Below are 12,020 nucleotides of genomic sequence, written 5' to 3'. Positions count from 1 at the left end.
TATGTGTCTTGTAAGACTAGTTACAATCAGTTAGGACTGTCGGTACAATTAGTTCATGTACCACCTAGTTCAGTTAGGACACTTAGTCTAGTTAGGGCAATAGCCCTAGCGTTTTGTCATATGGCTCCCTCTTGAGCCTCCACTCATTGTTGCAGCATTTTCAATACAGCAGCTCGTTTTTTGCTTTCTCCCACTCAGTTCGGAGCTTCCATTGCTTGCCATAACCAACACAAATGATCTCAGACATGTTCAACAAGCATCAAGATTCTCAATGAGATGTCAATCAAGCTTGCACAAAGCTCTAATTTCTCGTAACATTAATCACTCTCTAGAACGCATGGAGTGTATTCCTACTTTTACTTCTATTTCGACATCAAATTTTCAGGTGTCCTAGACAATTCTAGAATCCCTGCCTTGTTGTAACAATTCTATAGACAACGACAATTCTAGAATCCTTGTTCATTGTTCTTGATGTAACTTTGATTTGGTCTCATAGACTCCTTTGGCCTTTGACAAACCTTAATTAACCTTAGGCCTCTTTGGCCTTCGATAGATGATAATAAACCTATCTCTCTTTCTATCTTTAGTTTTTCCTTTTTGGAGTGTGTGTGTGTGTGGAGATTCCCATCTGTTCCGTTTGGGAAGTTCTTCTGGCTATTTGGGTTTCATCCATCCAAACCGGAGTTTCATCTTTTCTTCGTTTAGGTTCGCTACTGGGCACGGGGGGGGGGGGGGGGGCACACACACCTACTCATGCTCGTGTGCAGACTCACATAGGATACCCAGGTAGCTGCACAAGGTTGAAATTACAATTTTCGTGTTGCAGTATGTTTCAACGTGTGCATACGCAAGCACACGCAAAGGACAATGCCTAGACTTAGGATAATAAAATTAAAAGAATGTAAAATTTCACTTTAACCTTGCAGTAGACACCCAAATTACAAACTATAAATCAACTTGCATGATAGGAATACCCACCAGCTTCATCGGCCCCTAACAACGTCAAATGGCAAAATGGCTAGGTTCCTAATTAAGCTTCCAACACACAAGCATTCTTTTTTTCATGAAGGGTCACTCGTATTGGGCATGAAGCACATGCTGTGATGTTTTGATGTAAAAAGATACAATTATAAATATCTACGCAGGTTAATATTCATTGACAAATATACATAGCAGCAAGTTGAGTTTCTACTGCCCATGAATTTATCCAAAATGATTGAAAGACTTGCAAATTACAAATGTATGGCAGGGATGAAATGTCCCAACTTATTTTCATTAAAAAAGCGAGCTCAAGGTAGGGTTATCTCACTTGTTATTTGGCCATAATCCTTTTAAAAAAGCTGTGTGTATGAACCCAGGATCACGCCAGCCAACTGATCTCGCAGGCGACCCTGTAAAAACACACAGAGTTTATTACGTTGGGGAAAGATTGGGACATTCAGACTCTAAATACATTTCAGTCATAATATACACTTCTCATCTAAAATGGAAACCTCAGCTGTGTTACCTTTTAAGATGAGGTACAACAACAAACATTAGTTTTGATGACCTCAACAAACAATAGTCCTTTGGTCCATGAGAGCCGAAAATAGTCACCCAGTAAAAGAAAGACATATGCAGACAAACCTGCCTCCCAGCACCACAAGAATATCCTCTCCAATCAAATTCATATCCCTACCCCAATTAGGTTTAGAAAGAAGAAAAAACACGTTGGACTTCATTGATCCTATGTCTTGAAATCATTCCTGCAACTCACACCCTCTCATAGCAATTCAGTTGAGATAGTACAAAAAAGGCATGAAGACTGGATATTTTACTTTTAGACATATGGGTATACACATGAAGACTTTGTAATTTGCTATTAGACGCATGGGTATACAAGTTAGGTTGCAGTAAAATGAGAAGTTGACATTTACTATAGCAACTCCTTAGCCCATTTATATTCACAACACTAAGTGTAAACCCTTTGACAGGATAAAGCATCTTGTGAACATATTCACGAACTCAATGCAAATGACAGTTACTGCAACAAGAATCCCATTTGGGTAATGCAACTAAAGCTAAAAGACTAGTACAAGGTGGGAGTGAATGCAAATAGACCCCTTTGGGGAAATACAAGTAATTAAAGCTAGAAGGCTCGTACAAGGCAGGAGTAGAATCAATGAAATGTATACCTTTGTAGCAATATTTTTGTTGTACACAAGAATATCGTCAATAAAATGTACTACACATATACGGGCATAGTAAATCCTTCATAAGTATGATGAACGTAGTTGGAGCATTGGTAAGTCCAAACGGCACTACTCAAAACTCGTAATGTCCAAACCTACTCCTAAAAGCGGTTTTATGCACATCCTCGGCTCTAGTCCGGATCTGATGGTAACCACACTTAAGGTCTATCTTGCTGAAAAATATGGCTTCATGTAATGCTAGTAAATCCAAGCCATCGGATACCTGAGCTTAATAGTGATAGTCCTTTGTAATCTATACAAAGACGAAAGGTATCATCTTTCTCCTTCTTCAATCGAAAGGTGAGAAACTAGACCCCAGCTTGAGGTATTCTTCCAGATGTCTTCACGCCACAGCTTCCTCAATAAAACTTAATCTCCAGGGAGGCTTATTTACAGGGTCTGCCGTCAGGAGGATAAGTTCAATCTTATGTTGAACATTCTGGAGGTAAACCATAAGGCAACTCATTCCTAAAACAATTAGAGAACTCCTTTGCGATCTGATCAGCCAAATTGGCCATCTCCCCATCTTGGGTAGCGTCAGTGCTAGTCGATGGACCTTCAATTGACTCTGTCGATGTTGTACAAAGAAACAAAAACTCTTCCTAACTTTTTCCAACTTCCATCACGGAAACTAATGGTCCCTAAGGCAAATCCTTTTCGCCTCGCAAGACATATAGCACATCATTCATCTTGTTTCCAATCAATGGCTGGACTCTTCTTAGAATGCCATGCCTTTCCAAGGGCTACATCTTCGTGAGCAGGTTTGGTCATTTCAAAGTCCAACTTCTCGCATAGTCTTCTCGCATAGTCTTGAATCCGAAGTTCTAACTATCCCATACTTCAGTTGAACTCCATCTGCCATTCTAACCGTATATGCAGTCAATCTCTAGTTTCAACCTCTTTACGAGCTTGGAGTTAATTACATTGTGTGTTGACGCTGAGTCAAACAACATAATGACGTCATGATTGGCCACTTGTCCCTTCATTTTAATTAACTCCGTATTACTAAAAATTGTATACCCTCTTGCTACGGGCTTAGATAGGATATTATTATCAGGTGCACTATCCACTAACTTAGCAACAAATACACACAGTAACATAGGTACTGATCTCTGAGCAGTACCTTTGGTCGGCTCTAGCAATTTCCTCCATTTCCCCGTCGCATTCTAAGATCACCATCTCAGCCATCCGATGATCCTTTATTTACACCGGATTCATACTTTCATTACACATTCCCTATATTTGTCAATATATTCAACCACTAACATATTTCTCTGACGAAGGTTCCTATACTGATCCCAAGTTTTCGATGCTTCGTCAAGAGGCGAGAAATGTTTTCTAAATTCCTTCTTGACCCCTCCCAAGTAGTGGATGCCACACCATCCCTTTCTTGTTTAATCCACCACCTATCCACTGCCTCAATAAACATATGAGTGGCCTCGCAAATTTTCTTCATGTCATTTCTGATTTCAAAAATGGCAAAAGCTTCTTCCCATTTATGCAACCAGGCTTCTATGACATCAGAGCTACGGTCAGTCATCCGACTAGAATACTTTTCTGACCTGTAATTGGCAATATTAGGTATCTCAGCCCTCCTAGGCTCAATCGTATGAATATTGGTTTCAGTCTCCATCGGAGCTTTTCCTTTATCCTCCCTCAATGGTCTTGCAGACATACCATGAACCATTTGTCTAAGTTCGGATTACCCTACATTTGCTTGTAGTTGCCAACAGCGGTATCAAAGCAAATTCTCTTGCTCCTATCTACCTTCCCTTGTGCTCTCCCATTGCTCCTACCTGCCATTTTGCTCCAGCTCAGTCCCGTGCCTCATTTCATCGCCAGAAACCTGTTTTTTGAGTAAAAAAACAGTCCAACAACTGTTTTTTGACTTTTTGAGGTCCGATTTCGACGTTTTTTGACATTTCAATGATTGGATGGGTATGTTCTCAGCTGAGGACAAGCTCAATGGCGGGTGGTGTGGGAAAAAGCGTGAATGGCAGCCTCGTGTAGTGAGCGGGTGAAAAGGGCAGCACGATCCTCTAAAAGGGGTATGAAGTCAATATAAGCGAGAAGTATGTACAGACGGCCAGAGTAAGAAGGTGAGTGATCCCGATCAAATCATATATCGTGGTAGGTGGAGTAAGCACTGAGTGGGATGAAAGGTGTTGTGCGAAGGGAGGTGGAGATGCGAAAGAAAAGGTATGTATGATCAGCCCCTGGGGGGAGAGGTGCTACAATGAAGTCAGTAATGCGAGATGTGAAGACAGGGGATCCCATGATGTAATCAACAACACTGGAGCCCCCCCCATGTGGAAAGCATGTGAAACCACCTGAAGCGGGCCATCTGTCAAGACCATTATAGATAATGATATCATGTATCGTGCCTAGGTCCAATAGGGCCTGCCCATAGGATGAGAATGGACCTCGCTTGTCAGCCAAAACGCGTATCATACCTACCTCCTCAAGGTCAACATCTGCTAGTAGAGTGGGATCATCTCTGAAAGCAAGAAGTGGTGCCTGACGGGCCCTTGTCCTCGCGTTGAAATCCCCCACTAGAAGGACTTCTCCGCGGTTAGAAAAGTCAACGATGGACTGATAAAGGGCAGCAAATGGGGATGTCGCATCATCACCTCGAATATCTCTGGCAAAGTGAGAGGTCTCCGGGGGGAAGTAGCAAACTGCGACAAACAGATCTTGGTTGTCCATGTGTCGTATCCGGATCCAAAGAAATTTGGAATGTGTATCTCTCTGCTCTACTGAAATGATCCCCCGAAGTGTGGATCTGAAAAGGACTACAACTCCACATGAACTTCGAACTCCTCCTGTACCCCTCGTCTCATCTTTGTAGGCAGACTCCCATGTATATCCGTTGACTATTGGAAGAGGGCGCTGTGGACACTGATGTGTCTTTGTATAAAAGACTATGTCGTGGCGTGTATAGGATTCCGAGAAGTTCCCTGGTTCTGACCATAAGGTACCGTTACAGCTCCAAATGGTGCAGGACAGGGTCTCGGATATTTTAGTCTCATAGACCCTGCTTCCCTATGTAGGGGAGGGGGCAGGTGTCCTATGGGGGCTTGTAAGAAGTCGTCCCTCTCGTACCACTGCCCACTTCCCCTCCTTCCGGGCCTGATCCCGTTGCTGCAGCAAAGAGCGCCTCTCCTCAACCTGTAGAGGTGTGAAGTCCTCATCCATAGAGATCGTTGCTTGATCTTGAAGGACTGACGTGCGTATCCACCCGCCCACCACCCCCTGGAACCGTACCTTGTAATAGTTGGTACGATGATGAGTGTAAGGCCTTACGCCGTCAACTCAGATTCGAAACCAAAAACAGTCTTCCGAGCGCACCAAATATGCTACGTGAATACCGTAGACTGGTACGGAGGAAGAAACTAGACTTCATTCGTCGAAACGAAGAGGAGCTACTGAACATTTTGTTTAGTTATAACTCTAAGGACTTCTGGCAGAGATTTCTAGAAGGACGATCCCCTCCGCCACTCACTGACACCCAGATCTGGTTTGATTATGCACGCACACTTTATGACATCCCAAATCAGCCAATCCCTAGCCTCTCACACTTGCCTCGTCCCACATCCTGCACCCTCTTCACTAGAGGAGGGGTAAAGGATGCTGTAATGAAACTTCATAATGGCCGAGCGAAGGATCATGAGGGACTATGCACTGAGTTCATTGCATATGGGATTAACCTCCTAGCCCCGATCTTAGCAAAGCTTTTTAATGAAGCAGTTTGTTTGGGATTTCCACAAACTTGGACCATTAACACTATCTCACCCATCCACAAGGCAGGGGATCCCATGAGTCCAGAGAACTACATGACCATTATGATTGGACATGTCATGTCCAAGATTTATACATTAGTACTTGGCTCCAAGGTCAGCAGACTTCCAGAGTGTCGAGGACTCAGAGCAGCAGGACAAGCCGGATTCCGGCGTGATCATGGAACCATGGACCACATTCTAACGCTCAGATGTATCATCGAGGAGGCAAGGTCACGGAAGCAGAGGGTTTATTGTTGCTTTGTGGATTTTCGCAAGGCATTTGACACGGTCCCGAGAGCCCGCCTCATACGGTGCCTACAGGACTTGGGTTATGACCAGGAGATCATTTGGGCTGTCATGGCACTTTACGAGAGAGTTTCTGGCAAAGTTCGGGCAAGATCCAGGTGGACAGACGAGATCATGAGTACCATCAGGGTCAAACAAGGGTGTCCTTTGTCACCTACCTTGTTTGGCCTCTACATTGACGAGCTTGAGACAGTGATGCAAACACAAGGGGGTGTAGGTTGCTCTCTTGCGGGCATGCTGATCCAGATTTTGCTCTATGCAGATGACGTGGCTCTCTTGTCTTCCTCAACAGAGGGGCTTCAGAGACACCTAGACGCACTACAGTCCTTTTGTGAGTCTCATGATTTGAAGGTCAACCTGAGTAAAATCAAGGTCATGATCTTCTATACATCTCGAGCCATCATGCATCAGGAGCAGTTCACATTTGCGGAGTCATCTGTTGAGATAGTTTCATCATACACTTATCTTGGGGTTATCTTCTCCGGACCGAGCTTCACTATGAGACCCGCAATGCAGGCACGCTTGAGTAGAGGGTATGCCTCATTGGCCAGGCTAGAGAGGTGGTGCTCACGCACCAAGGGGTTGCTTTTTGACTCGACTCGCCCAACGGGGATGTACGGCAGCCCTTGTTGGGAGCCAGACTTGTCGGATACAGAGTGGGCCCGTGTGGAGCGGCTACAGATTCTCATGCTATCACGGATGATTCATGGTAAGTCATTCGTTCCTCACCATATCATTCAGGCTGAGTTTGGGTCACCCCCTTTACAGCTAGATGCTGCATTTCAGGTCATCACATATCTGTACCGAGTTAGGGAATATGGGGATTATACCTCAGGGCGTAGCAGGCTACCATGGATAGCTCTATCCTCTTCTATGGCACTTGCAACAGGAGGAGATCAGAGGTGCTAGTATGCACGTACAGAGAGATGGTTTGAGCGACTGAGGCTCCACATGGATAGACTACCTCCCTTCCAGTATAGCATGGATGCTCCATTCTCTCCCCTCTTATCACACGAGGTCAACCAGGTTATCCGTGAAAATCTACTACAGGTACACTTTTCGGACCTGGTTGGAACCGAGTGAACTCCCAGTGAAGCTTAGCTTCTACAGAGATCACTTCTTACATATCACAACGGAGGGTTTCATTGACCCACCAGGATACACACAGATTTACCTACCCCACTGGATGAGGATCTCTCTTGGGAAGTTCCGGGTCTCTTCACACAGACTTCGCATCGAGAGCGGTAGAGCAGAGCGACTACCCAGGGAGCGGTGCATATGCACACTATGTGACACACAGGAGGTTGAGACAGAGGAGCATTTCATCTTCAGGTGTCCTGTGTACTATGAGATTCGAAGACGTTTCCACTGCCTCTTCCGAGATAGTTATGGGATTTTAGCCCATTTCCTCTCCTACCCAGACCAGCGGTGTTTGCCAGGTTTCATTCATGAGGCACTTAGACACCGCAAGAGGATACTCCGAGCACGGAGACAAGAGCAGACTTCTTCTTCGGTTGAGTCCTCTCAGAGCTCTATCACGGAGTTCTTTCAGCTAGATCACATGGACCCCAACGAGACGAGGCCTCGACATGACCGTGACCCGGAGCCCGTGATCCGACAGCTCAGACAAAGGGTCGACACACAGATCACACTTGGAGACATCCCAACCTTGTTTAGAGTCGGAGCCCGACCGACATGGGTCACAGTAGCCCTGGTTAGACGCAGAGCTACCACCAGGAGACATGCCAGGACCGCACCTCTGAGTGGCCGATAGCACTCTATTGCCGACTTCATGCCTCCACTGCCTCATCCATCCTGATATCTTGCTGTTGCTGGGGATGATGATGATATTGATGATGGTGCTGAGATTGATATATAGTCGACCATCGACATGACTATGTTGTTGTACTTAGGACTTAGTACTGCCATTCTGCATTTTTGCATTTTTTGCATTTTGCATTTTGCATTGGTATGGACGCTCGTTTAGTAGCTCCACTACCACACCTCGTTGTATCAGGATTTTCACAGTCTCATAGACCCATCGGTCTTCCGAAGACTTTATAAACTTTCTTTCTTTCTTTCTTTCTTCCACCCGTGCCTGCACCGGTTAAACATGTTTGTGAGGGATGCTTGTTGGGCAAAATGCATCGTTTCTCATTTCCAAAGAATGGGACAGTTGGTGCATCAAGGAAGCTTCACCTTGTGCATAGTGATGTGTGCGGGCTGATGCGGACATCATCTCTTGGGGGCCTTTGTGGATGACTACACCAGATTTGCTTGGATATATGGCATGAAAGCCAAATCTGATGTGTTCCCATGCTTCAGACATTGGCTTGCCATGGCTGAAAATGAATCAGTGAACAAGCTCCTTACTCTACGCACTGCCAGGGGGGAGTGTACATGTCCCGTGAATTCTCTGATTTTTTGGCAGCTCAGGGTATTATTCATCAATGTACAGTGCCTTATACTCCACAGCAGCAGAACGAGCCAGCAGAGAGGAAAAATCGGTCAAAGATGGAAATGGGCAGGTGCACGCTCGAAGGAAAGTCTTTGCCAAATAAGTTTTGGTTGGATGCTGTCTGTGCTCTAACTATGTGCTCAATCGAGCACCCACAAAGGCATTGAAGACTATCACACCTTACGAGGCATGGCACGGTCGCAAACCTGAAATTTCTCATATGCAAGTGTTCGGTCATTGGCTTATGCTCATGTGCCATCTCAGCTCAGGCACAAGCTTGAAGACAAAGCTGTAAAATGCATATTCATTGTTTATAGTGCAGAAAGCAAGGGATACAGGTTGTATAAGCCCAGCACGGGCAAGGTCATTGTCAATAGGGATATTGTATTCACTGAAAATGTGCCTTTACCTTAGCTAGAATGCAAAAAACAACCTACCGTTGATTCCTTAGATGTCTTTGATACATTGTTGCCTCTCTTTCAGTCGCCCATAGATCCAGAGCAGCCAGTGCAAAGTGTTGTGTCATACACTTCTACCAGTGCACATCCTCCACCAATAGCTCCTGCTTAGCCTAATATGCCTTTCGTTGATGATCATGCTATTGAGCAGGCCGTTGCACAGGAGAGTGCTGTCATTAAATGTTGGGATATCTCAAGGTGTATGCCTCTTTCTTCTCTTGCTGGATCCCTTGCCGGTCGTGTCGGAGCTGAAGATTCTCCAGCATTTGAGGCCGTAGAAGAAGTGGTAGGAGTAGGTTTGACAAGTCCCCATAAGTTCTCCCGCATTAATGCAAATTTTACCTTCATTTGCCATGTATGGAAGCCCTTTCCATTGAACTTCTCAAGATTATATAAAGTAGCCATGAGAGGGTCTAACCCAGATATTGGGCAGTGTCTATCTCTCTTACAAGGCAAAAAGAACTGAAATACTTCCAAAGTATAGGCACTTTGATGTAGCAAATAGTAGTGACTAGTTTTCAAACAATGATGCTACTTTTGCATGCTTCATAGGAGTGAATGAAATAAACACTTTCCAATCACAACCAGGTCTAGCAAGTCAAAACAAAACTGAAGCAACACTTGTAGTGAAGTTATTAAAAACTTCAAAAGACCAGAAATGCTAGAGTAGCATTTTATGTAGCATCATTTTCAAAAGTATGTCAAAACTGTCAAAACTAGAGAGCTGAACTTGGAGGGCTCATATCACACTCTTCAAAGCAAAAGAAAGGGGGCTTTCTGAGGCAAAAGAAAGCTGGTATACCACAGTAGATCCTTTGGGAAGAAGAGGCAAAAATATGCGTCAGGTCGCCTTCACCTTCTTGAACAAAGTCGACTGGTTTTTCTCTGTTTTCTCCTTCAATATGCAGCCATTGCTGCTCAGATTTCAGCACAAGGTAGCTCTAGGTATGGAGAAGCTTGCCCTGAAAGGAATTAGACAAAGACAGAGCAGGCGCAGAGAACTTGCAGGAAGAAGATTCAGCGAAGTTCGCGCAATGACGACCAGCAGAGCGGGTTATTCTCCAATTGCTTGCAGCCCGAAATTCGCCCTAACAAGAGGGATCTCCAGCTGGAAGGGCGTGGGAAATGGTTGAGGATTGAAGAAGAACAAGCTCAAGCAAATTTTTGGGAGAAAAGGGAGAGATGGTGAAGAAGAAGAAGAAGAAGAAGAAGATGATGATGTGGCAGAAATGGGCTCAAGGGGGATCAAATGGCTCTGATACCATGTTGGAATACTGAAAGGAAAGAGTAGAGTTGACACAAAATCAGAGTACTTGCTAATAGAATGAAGAAGAAAGAGGTCCTTAAGTAGGCACCTCATACAAGGTCACTGACATCACTGATGAGCTCAAAGCTCCACAATCATCTCCTCAATCTGCTCCTAGATTCACTCAATCATCCTATGTGGCTTTTCCACCACCTAACTGTGCTTGTGGGCACCTAACTGTGCCTCTAGCACTCACACATAGAAGTATAATTGCTTTAGCTTTGGGTGATGATTACATACATCATATATCTGACTTGGAGTCTCCATCGGAAGCATGGCAGAAGCTAGATTTGATTTTTGGTGCAAGCTCTCACATATCTAAACTATCACTTAAAATCTCTTTCTTTGAATTAAAGATGGCAAGTGATACTACTTTAGCTGCTCATGTCAACTATATGCGGAGTCTTATGACTCAGTTAGCTTCTATCAACTCTTCTATCACCCCTGATGATGCTATGGCAGTACTACTTAAGAGTATGCCTGAAAGCTTTGATCACATTGTAAGCACTTTGAAGAATCTTCCCAATCCAAACCTTGAAGGCATTATCTCAGCTCTCCAAGAAGAAGAAAGACATATGGAGTTAAGGAAAGGCAATGACACTGCTTATGTTATAAAATTCCAGAAGGGCAAGTATTCTCCTTGCAATCACTGTGGAAAGACAAATCACCTCTCAAAGGACTGCTTCAAAGTTAATCCATGCAAGCACTGTGGCAAAAACAACCATAGTGAGAAGTTTTGCAGAGACAAAGCAAAGACAGAAAATGCAAATCTACTTACAGTGAATTTGCCTCCACAAGATGAGGCATCCCATGAAGATTATGCATTTTAAATCATCTCTATGTATGCTCCAGTTCTCTCTCTTTTTATGTCAAGGTACTCAGCCTGGATAGTCCTCCAAAATGAATGAAAATAAATTATTGTGTGTGTTTTGTAAACACCTCTGGTCACCTTATGATGTAGGCCATGTGTATGTTTGTTCCATGGTACCTCCTACAGATACCTAGAGAGCAATGCATATGCAGTTTATGCACAATGGAGACAATTGAGACAAGGGAGCATTTCCTATGTGTCTTCCGAGCCTACTATGAGATTCGAGGACCTATCACAGCCTCTTTTAGGAGGGGCTTGGTTTTGGCCCACTCTTCGGACTAATCCACTTCCATGATCAAGTCTGTATTGGACTCTATAGGATCGAGACGAGACGACACAGAGACAAGCTACTACGACAGATCAAACAATAGCATGCACTAATAGCATCACAGGACGCTAAGGCAGAGCAATCACAGCGACATGTCATTCAAGTCGACTCCAAGAAATAGAGAAGCAAAGGATGTGGAGGTAGCAGATATACGAGCAGCATAGATCAGCAGCGAGGGGTGAAATAGTTTCACTGACCGAGGGATGCAGAGTCCACAAGACATGGAGAGCGACCGACGCATGCACAATCATGGTTCTACCCATCTCCACCCTCTTTGGGGGGG

At 44.4% G+C, this 12,020-nt stretch overlaps 1 protein-coding gene across 6 annotated transcripts in view; it reads right to left on the bottom strand.

The window, feature by feature from the left end:
* LOC147899821 (putative inactive purple acid phosphatase 27) overlaps window positions 1–12,020 on the bottom strand; it is a 68,351-nt gene that overhangs the window by 39,581 nt on the left and 16,750 nt on the right. For all 6 annotated transcript variants that reach the window (XM_087376554.1, XM_087376549.1, XM_087376551.1 and 3 more), the window contains one exon: window positions 1,310–1,391. In XM_087376554.1, the coding sequence (XP_087232680.1) occupies window positions 1,310–1,391 (82 nt within the window). The remainder of the gene's footprint in view (window positions 1–1,309; window positions 1,392–12,020) is intronic.

The sequence above is a fragment of the Dipteris shenzhenensis genome, chromosome 7 (genome assembly GCF_047967505.1).
Source record: "Dipteris shenzhenensis isolate YYH24624 ecotype China chromosome 7, Dip_SZ_1.0, whole genome shotgun sequence".
In the NCBI taxonomy this organism is placed as follows: domain Eukaryota; kingdom Viridiplantae; phylum Streptophyta; class Polypodiopsida; order Gleicheniales; family Dipteridaceae; genus Dipteris; species Dipteris shenzhenensis.
This window is presented reverse-complemented; position numbering and strand designations above follow the sequence as displayed.